The sequence below is a fragment of the Gobio gobio genome (genome assembly GCF_949357685.1).
Source record: "Gobio gobio genome assembly, chromosome: 8".
NCBI lineage: Eukaryota > Metazoa > Chordata > Actinopteri > Cypriniformes > Gobionidae > Gobio > Gobio gobio.
In genome coordinates this window covers 39,236,959-39,248,777 of record NC_137114.1, presented here as the reverse complement: position 1 = coordinate 39,248,777, position 11,819 = coordinate 39,236,959, and the positions used below count along the sequence as shown (strand labels likewise).

General features: G+C 42.4%; 1 protein-coding gene across 1 annotated transcript; it reads left to right on the top strand.

Moving 5' to 3' along the window:
* The first annotated feature begins 5,749 nt into the window (after positions 1 to 5,749).
* Positions 5,750 to 11,321, top strand: ywhag2 (3-monooxygenase/tryptophan 5-monooxygenase activation protein, gamma polypeptide 2). Its single transcript, XM_079824592.1, has 2 exons — positions 5,750 to 5,991; positions 9,352 to 11,321. Exons 1-2 carry the CDS (start codon positions 5,905 to 5,907, stop codon positions 10,006 to 10,008), a joined length of 744 nt encoding a protein of 247 aa, XP_079680718.1. The 5' UTR covers positions 5,750 to 5,904; the 3' UTR covers positions 10,009 to 11,321.
* Positions 11,322 to 11,819: the final 498 nt, after the last annotated feature.

The following is an 11,819-nucleotide window of genomic DNA, read 5'->3' as shown; positions in this document are numbered from 1 at the left end:
TACAATAAAATAGTTACTGTACACTCTAAAAAATCTTGGGTTATTTCTTTCTATCCAAATCCTGGGTTGAGACTTTTGGGTTATTTTTTCAGTATTTTGGTAGATTTTGTGTTACCCAGCTTCTGGGTCGGACGTAACAACCCAGTGTTTGGGTACTTTTTGTGTAGTCCAGATCCTGGATCGGACATAACAACCCAGTGTTTGGGTACTTTTTGTGTAGTCCAGATCCTGGGTCGGACGTAACAACCCCGTGTTTGGGTTGTTTATGTGTAGTCCAGATCCTGGGCCGGACGTAACAACCCAGTGTTTGGGTAGTTGTTGTGTAGTCCAGATCCTGGGTCGGACGTAACAACCCAGTGTTTGGGTACTTTTGTGTAGTCCAGATCCTGGGTCGGACATAACAACCCAGTGTTTGGGTACTTTTTGTGTAGTCCAGATCCTGGGTCGGACGTAACAACCCAGTGTTTGGGTAGTTTTTGTGTAGTCCAGATCCTGGGTCGGACATAACAACCCAGTGTTTGGGTACTTTTTGTGTAGTCCAGATCCTGGGTCAGACATCACAACCCAGTGTTTGGGTACTTTTGTGTAGTCCAGATCCTGGGTCGGACGTAACAACCCAGTGTTTGGGTACTTTTGTGTAGTCCAGATCCTGGGTCGGACATAACAACCCAGTGTTTGGGTAGTTTTTGTGTAGTCAGATCCTGGGTCGGACATAACAACCCAGTGTTTGGGTAGTCTTTGTGTAGTCCAGATCATGGGTCGGACGTAACAACCCAGTGTTTGGGTACTTTTTGTGTAGTCCAGATCCTGGGTCGGACGTAACAACCCAGTGTTTGGGTACTTTTGTGTAGTCCAGATCGTGGGTCGGACGTAACAACCCAGTGTTTGGGTACTTTTGTGTAGTCCAGATCCTGGGTCGGACGTAACAACCCAGTGTTTGGGTACTTTTTGTGTAGTCCAGATCCTGGGTCGGATATAACAACCCAGTGTTTGGGTAGTTTTTGTGTAGTCCAGATCATGGGTCGGACGTAACACCTAGTGTTTGGGTACTTTTTGTGTAGTCCAGATCCTGGGTCGGACGTAACAACCCAGTGTTTGGGTAGTTTTTGTGTAGTCCAGATCCTGGGTCGGACATAACAACCCAGTGTTTGGGTACTTTTTGTGTAGTCCAGATCCTGGGTCGGACATAACAACCCAGTGTTTGGGTACTTTTTGTGTAGTCCAGATCCTGGGTCGGACGTAACAACCCAGTGTTTGGGTACTTTTGTGTAGTCCAGATCGTGGGTCGGACGTAACAACCCAGTGTTTGGGTACTTTTGTGTAGTCCAGATCCTGGGTCGGACATAACAACCCAGTGTTTGGGTACTTTTTGTGTAGTCCAGATCCTGGGTCGGACATAACAACCCAGTGTTTGGGTAGTTTTTGTGTAGTCCAGATCATGGGTCGGACGTAACAACCCAGTGTTTGGGTACTTTTTCTGTAGTCCAGATCATGGGTCGGAGATAACAACCCAGTGTTTGGGTACTTTTGTGTAGTCCAGATCATGGGTCGGACATAAAAACCCAGTGTTTGGGTAGTTTTTGTGTAGTCCAGATCCTGGGTCGGACATAACAACCCAGTGTTTGGGTAGTCTTTGTGTAGTCCAGATCATGGGTCGGACGTAACAACCCAGTGTTTGGGTACTTTTTGTGTAGTCCAGATCCTGGGTCGGACGTAACAACCCAGTGTTTGGGTACTTTTGTGTAGTCCAGATCGTGGGTCGGACGTAACAACCCAGTGTTTGGGTAGTTTTTGTGTAGTCCAGATCATGGGTCGGACGTAACACCCAGTGTTTGGGTACTTTTTGTGTAGTCCAGATCATGGGTCGGAGATAACAACCCAGTGTTTGGGTACTTTTGTGTAGTCCAGATCATGGGTCGGACATAAAAACCCAGTGTTTGGGTAGTTTTTGTGTAGTCCAGATCCTGGGTCGGACATAACAACCCAGTGTTTGGGTAGTCTTTGTGTAGTCCAGATCATGGGTCGGACGTAACAACCCAGTGTTTGGGTACTTTTTGTGTAGTCCAGATCCTGGGTCGGACGTAACAACCCAGTGTTTGGGTACTTTTGTGTAGTCCAGATCCTGGGTCGGACATAACAACCCAGTGTTTGGGTAGTCTTTGTGTAGTCCAGATCATGGGTCGGACGTAACACCCAGTGTTTGGGTACTTTTTCTGTAGTCCAGATCATGGGTCGGAGATAACAACCCAGTGTTTGGGTACTTTTGTGTAGTCCAGATCCTGGATCGGACATAACAACCCAGTGTTTGGGTACTTTTTGTGTAGTCCAGATCCTGGGTCGGACGTAACAACCCCGTGTTTGGGTTGTTTATGTGTAGTCCAGATCCTGGGCCGGACGTAACAACCCAGTGTTTGGGTAGTTGTTGTGTAGTCCAGATCCTGGGTCGGACGTAACAACCCAGTGTTTGGGTACTTTTGTGTAGTCCAGATCCTGGGTCGGACATAACAACCCAGTGTTTGGGTACTTTTTGTGTAGTCCAGATCCTGGGTCGGACGTAACAACCCAGTGTTTGGGTAGTTTTTGTGTAGTCCAGATCCTGGGTCGGACATAACAACCCAGTGTTTGGGTACTTTTTGTGTAGTCCAGATCCTGGGTCAGACATCACAACCCAGTGTTTGGGTACTTTTGTGTAGTCCAGATCCTGGGTCGGACGTAACAACCCAGTGTTTGGGTACTTTTGTGTAGTCCAGATCCTGGGTCGGACATAACAACCCAGTGTTTGGGTAGTTTTTGTGTAGTCAGATCCTGGGTCGGACATAACAACCCAGTGTTTGGGTAGTCTTTGTGTAGTCCAGATCATGGGTCGGACGTAACAACCCAGTGTTTGGGTACTTTTTGTGTAGTCCAGATCCTGGGTCGGACGTAACAACCCAGTGTTTGGGTACTTTTGTGTAGTCCAGATCGTGGGTCGGACGTAACAACCCAGTGTTTGGGTACTTTTGTGTAGTCCAGATCCTGGGTCGGACGTAACAACCCAGTGTTTGGGTACTTTTTGTGTAGTCCAGATCCTGGGTCGGATATAACAACCCAGTGTTTGGGTAGTTTTTGTGTAGTCCAGATCATGGGTCGGACGTAACACCCAGTGTTTGGGTACTTTTTGTGTAGTCCAGATCCTGGGTCGGACGTAACAACCCAGTGTTTGGGTAGTTTTTGTGTAGTCCAGATCCTGGGTCGGACATAACAACCCAGTGTTTGGGTACTTTTTGTGTAGTCCAGATCATGGGTCGGACATAACAACCCAGTGTTTGGATACTTTTTGTGTAGTCCAGATCCTGGGTCGGACGTAACAACCCAGTGTTTGGGTACTTTTGTGTAGTCCAGATCGTGGGTCGGACGTAACAACCCAGTGTTTGGGTACTTTTGTGTAGTCCAGATCCTGGGTCGGACATAACAACCCAGTGTTTGGGTACTTTTTGTGTAGTCCAGATCCTGGGTCGGACATAACAACCCAGTGTTTGGGTAGTTTTTGTGTAGTCCAGATCATGGGTCGGACGTAACAACCCAGTGTTTGGGTACTTTTTCTGTAGTCCAGATCATGGGTCGGAGATAACAACCCAGTGTTTGGGTACTTTTGTGTAGTCCAGATCATGGGTCGGACATAAAAACCCAGTGTTTGGGTAGTTTTTGTGTAGTCCAGATCCTGGGTCGGACATAACAACCCAGTGTTTGGGTAGTCTTTGTGTAGTCCAGATCATGGGTCGGACGTAACAACCCAGTGTTTGGGTACTTTTTGTGTAGTCCAGATCCTGGGTCGGACGTAACAACCCAGTGTTTGGGTACTTTTGTGTAGTCCAGATCGTGGGTCGGACGTAACAACCCAGTGTTTGGGTAGTTTTTGTGTAGTCCAGATCATGGGTCGGACGTAACACCCAGTGTTTGGGTACTTTTTGTGTAGTCCAGATCATGGGTCGGAGATAACAACCCAGTGTTTGGGTACTTTTGTGTAGTCCAGATCATGGGTCGGACATAAAAACCCAGTGTTTGGGTAGTTTTTGTGTAGTCCAGATCCTGGGTCGGACATAACAACCCAGTGTTTGGGTAGTCTTTGTGTAGTCCAGATCATGGGTCGGACGTAACAACCCAGTGTTTGGGTACTTTTTGTGTAGTCCAGATCCTGGGTCGGACGTAACAACCCAGTGTTTGGGTACTTTTGTGTAGTCCAGATCCTGGGTCGGACGTAACACCCAGTGTTTGGGTACTTTTTCTGTAGTCCAGATCATGGGTCGGAGATAACAACCCAGTGTTTGGGTACTTTTGTGTAGTCCAGATCCTGGGTCGGACATAAAAACCCAGTGTTTGGGTAGTTTTTGTGTAGTCCAGATCCTGGGTCGGACATAACAACCCAGTGTTTGGGTAGTCTTTGTGTAGTCCAGATCATGGGTCGGACGTAACAACCCAGTGTTTGGGTACTTTTTGTGTAGTCCAGATCCTGGGTCGGACGTAACAACCCAGTGTTTGGGTACTTTTGTGTAGTCCAGATCCTGGGTCGGACATAACAACCCAGTGTTTGGGTAGTTTTTGTGTAGTCCAGATCATGGGTCGGACGTAACACCCAGTGTTTGGGTACTTTTTGTGTAGTCCAGATCCTGGGTCGGACGTAACAACCCAGTGTTTGGGTACTTTTTCTGTAGTCCAGATCATGGGTCGGAGATAACAACCCAGTGTTTGGGTAGTTTTTGTGTAGTGCAGATCCTGGGTCGGACATAACAACCCAGTGTTTGGGTACTTTTTGTGTAGTCCAGATCCCGGGTCGGACATAACAACCCAGGGGTTGAGTTATTTATCGTGCGCTCTGGAGAAAGCAGTGCAGCACCATCAAATGAATGCATGCCTTCGGTAAAATACAGGTTTGTGTACATTTTATTTTGTCTAAAAATTTGTTATTGTAATGTATATCGTTTCATTTCAGACAAAGCAACATGCAGGGGTGCGATGTGAATCACCTAAACGAGTGTCGCATCAGTCTTTTCACGTGATTGAAATGCCTGATGCATTGCATAAAATTGTATTAAAAAAGATGCAGAATATTAATACTTATGATGTTAAAATATGTTCTCAGAACTGTACACTGATTTCTTATGGACAGTTTATGGAGCCATTCACAACATATTTCGGCTACGAGAGAAACGCAGGGTTCTAACTAAAGTTAGAAGTTCCCCCTCTGAACATGATACAAGCTTCGGCACAAGATCCAGCGCTGTTACAGAGACTGTTGATAACACTTCAATAACTTCTAAATGTTAAATTCTTACTTCTAATATTTGTTAAACGAGCTTAAATGTTGGCAATATGTATTAAAAACTATATAAAATATACTATACTGTAAAATATGATTGAATATAAAGGAAATATAATGCAAGCCGGTGGTTGTTTTTTTAAACTTAGAAGATTTAAGTTAATAGACATTAATTCATGTATGAAATAAAAAAATAAAATAAATAATATATATATATATATATATATATATATATATATATATATATATATATATATATATATATATATATATATATATATATATATATATATATATATATATATATTGGAATACGTAGTGTGTAATATATGCTTATAAATAATAAAAAATGTGCTAGTAACGTAATAGTTGATAGTTTAAAAAAAAGTAAATGTCGTACAGCTTGCCATAGCACCCACGTTTATAGAACCCTGACGTAGCCCTCCAGCGCGTGAGGAGGGGCGAGGGTGGCCCGTCGGCACGAGCGCAGACAGCAAGGAACAGCTGCAGAGAAGCTCTCGTTCATTGAATTACACCGCACAGCTCATACAATATAACTATTTCTTCCCCAAAAACAAATAATATCGTCCAAATCATAACCATCCAACATGGTTGACCGCGAGCAGCTGGTTCAAAAAGCCAGGCTGGCTGAACAAGCAGAGAGATATGATGATATGGCAGCAGCCATGAAATCGGTAAGTCATTCTTTCAATTTATTTCTATAATATATAATATAATATGGTGATATAACTGTTGTATTATACATAGCCTACTATAATCTCGATGCATTTGGAGGAAAAAGGGGTACAATGTTGAATGATCACATGGGTGAAGTTACAGTAAAATATTGCATGTAACGAAATGCTTTAATATGCTGTCGTATAATAATTTTTGGGGTGTTGATCTATGGTAAATCAGTGCTTTATTATTGAGAGTGCAGTGGGTCGGGTGTAGACTGTCTGGATCTTGGGCGGTGCCTCCTGTCTTACCCGAGCCCACACTCAAATGAATGAGACGACACATGACAAATGTACAAAGATCTGTTTCAACATCGCTTTCAGGGTTAATGAAAAGAAAAAAAATCATTATTTTGCAATTTATTCTTTTAAAGTCGTTGCTTTTACTGCATATTCAGGTCCATAAACCTAGTGTATAGAATAGTGTTTGAATTTACTCTACAAATAGGCATTTTGTCATTGCTGTTCATTACTGAAGCACAGTGTACTGTCATAAATACATTAGATATTAATTTTCCATCATCAGCATGTATAAAGTCCAAATGCCGTTTTTTTTTCTTCTTACGCATCCTCATAATTTAGTTATGTCTTCCCATATTCATTTTCTACATATGGGAGTTGTTAAGATATTTCCTCTAAACCAACGTTAGAGGCAGCAGCATTCCTTCCAGAATCTTCCATCCTTGTCATATTGCAGTAAGGTCCATGATTCAGTAAGGTCCATGATTCCTTCTGGTTTTAAACCCACAGATTGATGTATTATTAAAGGAATTGTATCTCTTCAGTAATGTTAATTCTTAGTGAATATTATTTCTGTTAAATATTTGAACAGTGTTTTAAGGGGTGAGCGTACAGGGCACCATAATGAAATCAGTCAGGGCCTTAGGGCTTCTCGAGGGAGGGTGGGGGTGTGTGTGGGGGAAACATCTGCATCTTAAGCTCTAACGCTTCTTCACGTCAGCATCCTGACTATTCCCATCCGAGTGAGGGCATTCAGCAGACTCCAGTCTCACATAGGCTTATGGAGATTAAGGAGGACCCCTCCGTTTTTGCTTTGTCAAGTGTTGACATCATGCTATTTTTTTTTCTGGAGGGGTGTCATCTGGCATCTCTTCTCTTATTTCTTGAGTGATTGAAGGTTTCTTACACATGGCACTATGTTTTTGACTTCAGTTACATAAAACTCTTTACTGTACGACCTAAGTATTAGAATTCATTAGCAGTGTTTAACATTAAAAAAAATTCTTAATTGAATATCGTAATGTACAATAAGTGCATTGATTGAAAAGTAGCAAAGATCTGTCAGATCAGTTTTGCCAAAATGGATATATTTTCTTACCGCCATATTACCTTAATCTAAATCCCAAATGACTGTTAAAAGGGAAGATTCCCATCCTTGTAAAGATTGTTTTGTGCATCGGACAGGCAATTTTAGCTTCATGGATCTGTGGGGGAGATTTAAAAGCAGTTTGAGTCTAAAGTTACTTCGGTCCCATGGATAAAAGCCCATTTAGCCACCACAGACCTGATGGGAAAGTGCCCACAGGCCTCCATTATCTTGATGCATTCAGCCAAAGAGATGAGCAGCATTAGGCCAAGCTTAAAACTTCATCCGGCTTTTTACTTCAAATTTGTGAACGACCTGCTTATGTGTAAATATTTGCATCCGATTTCAACACGGCTAGCACGGTAACAAGGTTACCCCGTCACCCACCACAACTATCCGTTACTATCAGTCTTCGAGAGGAATGCCAAATCTATGTTGCGCAGAACTTGTGTACCCACACATAAATAGCTATAAGTTTGTTGTTTCCTTTTTAAATAAAACCCTTTCATATCCTCCTGCCTGCGTTTCGTGATGAGTCTCGTCTTCCTGTCCCATCAGTGTTCCTGTTTTTGATCTTTATTGAAGCTGTCTTTGAATTCAATTCTCTTTGTACTCCGAGGGAATAATTTTAGCTGAAATCTAAAATCAGAAACCTTGATCTGAGGCACATGGCATTTTGTTTGATTGCACATGGGTCCTTCATCATTACAGAAAACACATTGACGTGATATTATGCAAGCGCACCACAAAGAGGTTCTGACATTGAAGTGAGTGATTTTTGTGAAAATATGGAATCAAACTCGTTTTACATACGTACGTAGTATGTTCGTCCCAGTTGGCCAAGGGAAAAGGTCAGAGAGAAGGCCACCGTAACACATGAACTGCCACACAGCGATCGTGTTAACTTACACTGCAGCTGCCCAGAGGGGTATGTGGGAACATTTCGCCTCCCGCCCCTGCCCCCTATCCTCACCCTGCCCCCACACCCAGCTGAAGTGATTTCACCTCTAGAGTATTGTGTAGCGCTAGCGCTCCGTCATCTCGCTAGATAGAGTTGGACTACTGTACAAAATGAGACTATTGCCATGGAAACTGCACTTGGCGTATAGCTTGAGCTCATGGCTGCACAATGCATTCAGTCGGCTGATGAAGCTGTGTGGATATTATCATTATGCAACTGAAAAATGAAGCGTTGTACATTCATTTGAATATTAAAGGGGTAGTTCACCCAAAAATGTAATGTTTGTGAAAATTTAATCCCCCTCATGTTGTACGGGGAACACATATTCACTGTTAACTACGGCTTTTGCGTCAATAAACTCCTAATTTACTGCTTATTAATAGTTAGTACGGTAGTTTTGTAGCATTTAAGTTTAGGTTTTGGGTAGGATTAAGGGATGTAGAATAATGTCATGCATACTAAGGCATTAATATGTGCTTTATAAGTACTACTAAAAAGCCAACTAGTTAATTGCGAGAATTGAACCCTAAAATAAAGCATTACCATTGTTCCAAACCTGTATGAGTTTCTTTCTTCAGTTGAACACAAAAGAAGATATTTTAAAGCTTTGATAACCAGACAGTTGACGGCACCCATTAACTTCCATAGAGTTTTATTTCCTACTATGGAAGTCAATGGGTCTGGTTACCAATGTTCTTTAAAATATCTTTGGAGTTCAACTGAATTAAGAAACACTCATTCAGGTTAGGAACAACACGAGGGTGAGTAAATGATGACAAAATGTAATTTTTTTGGTGAACTATTCCTTTAAAGTCGGCGATAGTCTTGAGAAAAGTGTAGGGCAGGACTCTGGATTTTGGGAAATGTCTGTAGGGAATTGATTGAAATATTTATCTGCAATATTCCATAAAAGAAAGACAAGAATTGTCCGTTTTAATGTAATCTAAATGTGATCTTATGAAGAAAGTAACCACCATGTTGGATGTTGTACGTCTTTCCTCAAACAGCGTTCTATTTGCCTCCTTCGTAGGTAACCGAGCTGAACGAGGCCTTGTCCAACGAAGAGAGGAACCTGTTGTCGGTCGCCTACAAGAACGTGGTGGGCGCTCGGCGCTCGTCCTGGAGGGTCATCTCCAGCATCGAGCAGAAGACCTCCGCGGACGGCAACGAGAAGAAGATCGAGATGGTGAGGGCCTACCGCGAGAAGATTGAGAAGGAACTGGAGGCCGTGTGCCAGGACGTGCTCAACCTGTTGGATAACTTCCTGATCAAGAACTGCAGCGAGACCCAGCACGAGAGCAAGGTCTTCTACCTGAAGATGAAGGGAGACTATTACCGGTACTTGGCCGAGGTGGCCACAGGCGAGAAGCGCTCCACCGTGGTGGAATCCTCCGAGAAGGCCTACAACGAGGCTCACGAGATCAGCAAAGAGCACATGCAGCCCACTCACCCCATCCGGCTGGGGTTGGCCCTCAACTACTCCGTCTTCTACTACGAGATCCAGAACGCTCCGGAGCAGGCCTGCCATCTGGCCAAGACGGCCTTCGACGACGCCATCGCCGAGCTCGACACCCTCAATGAGGACTCCTACAAAGACTCAACCCTCATCATGCAGCTCCTCCGAGACAACTTAACACTGTGGACGAGTGACCAGCAAGACGATGAGGGCGGGGAGGGCAACAATTAAAAGTAGACGACCTCTCTATCTAGATACATAAAAATGGCTGGTGGACTTTGGCAGCAGCTTTTGCCATGGTTTCCTCTGCAGCAGCAGTTCTTTATTTTTCCACGAGTTAAAAGAAAAAAATATCAAGGGTGGTAAAGGGGGGGCTGAAGTCCTAGTTTGAATATATACAGAAATATATATAGTTGAATGGGCCTCCCTCTTCTTGGTTCTCTTTGACATTTGCCAAAACCACTGAAATGTCAGTCGATCAGCCGGAAGCGGTCGTTGTTGGTTGGGAATGGCAGCCTGACACTGGCATATGGACTGATGTATTTCAAAGGGATGCTGCTTATTTATGTTTTGGGTAGTAGAAATGCATTTCAAAAGAGGGTTAGGTGGTGTCGGAAGGATAGAAATAGTATTAAATGGTTCCAGTATTAGTCACGAGTTGATCTGGAAATTCAATTAGCTATTTGACGGAAGTGCAGCGAATGCTGAAATCGTGTTCTTTGAAAATGCACCAAGTCGTATAATCATCCTAAATCAGTCTGATACTACTGGAACCATTCACTTTTTTTGAAGGGACAGTTTAGGGAAAAGGCAGAGACTGATCTGGAAGAAAAAAGAAAAAAAAATATTGCAGCTTCAAAGTTTGTGGTTTACTTCTGTGTTTAATTTATTTTTGCACTTGCCAAGTATACTGTTTCGTCAGTGTAAGATAATTACAACCATACTATCAATGATTCAATATTGTGCATGCTGGTGATGTATTTATACAATAGCTTGACTTTATTAACTTATATCTTGGATGTTATGTATTCCTATAATTGAAGAGTAAACTGGCTTCTTATCGTTTATTTATAATTGATCCGTTTTCGTTTTGATTTGCTATTCCAAAGTTGTGGTTGTTAACAATAAATCGATCTGTTATGGGCGTTGCCGTTGTGACATGGAATGTTTTTTTTTTCTTTAGCTAGGCTGACTTCTGAAAAACACTACTGATCACTTAAATGTACCGGTGTTTTTCTTGGTAAATTGTAACCATGACATTGTTAAGCAATGTTTTGCTCTCTGAACAATATACGAGTGCTCTTCTTGTCATATTATGCACATTGAACGTGTGGTTTAAACAAGTGACGTTACCGAATCAGTGTTTCCGTGACCGATTCAGAACATGGACCATAAATTGTCTTTGGCAGTATTTTTAAATTAATTTATTTGCCTTTTTTTTCCCCTTTCAATATATATTTTTTTTACTTTTAGCTGTATCCTGAGTGACAATATCTTGAATGTGAATAACTATGTAGCAGTTGCACAAGAGCCAAAATAATTATAACAATAAAAAGACAGAAAAAAAAAACAGAACTCAAGTAGTCGTAGATGCATCATGTCAATGCTGGTTGTGTGTATTGTTCCTCTATCTATTATTTACTCATCTAAATATATAGATGACTCAAAATACTGAATTACACCAAACATAATATTTGCAATGTGTGCTTAAATCCAAGCCCTGTTTTTGCTTTCATCGCATCTTGTTGACCTATCTGAAGTTAAATTGTAAATGATTCAAAGCACAACACCGTGGTGAATCCTCCTCAAATGAATTTAAGAAGACCAAATGGTTTTTCTCTGCATTGCACCTACTATCCATGATTAGTGTTCAGCACTGCATTGCAGAGCTCACCTCTTCAAACTATAATAATGTGCTACGAATGTGCCATATCATTGGCTTTTGAGTATGCATGCATTAAAAATGATGTTTAATGAGGGTAGAAACGGCAAAGGTATGGCTGACTTTCTTCCTTTGAAGGTCACATGACAAACCTGCATGC

Excerpts from the sequence above, each read along its gene's own strand:
- ywhag2 (XM_079824592.1), top strand. The coding sequence starts at position 5,905 with ATGGTTGACCGCGAGCAGCTGGTTCAAAAAGCCAGGCTGGCTGAACAA. Across the intron at positions 5,992-9,351 it reads TGGCAGCAGCCATGAAATCG|GTAACCGAGCTGAACGAGGC; the intron begins GTAAGTCATTCT and ends CCTCCTTCGTAG.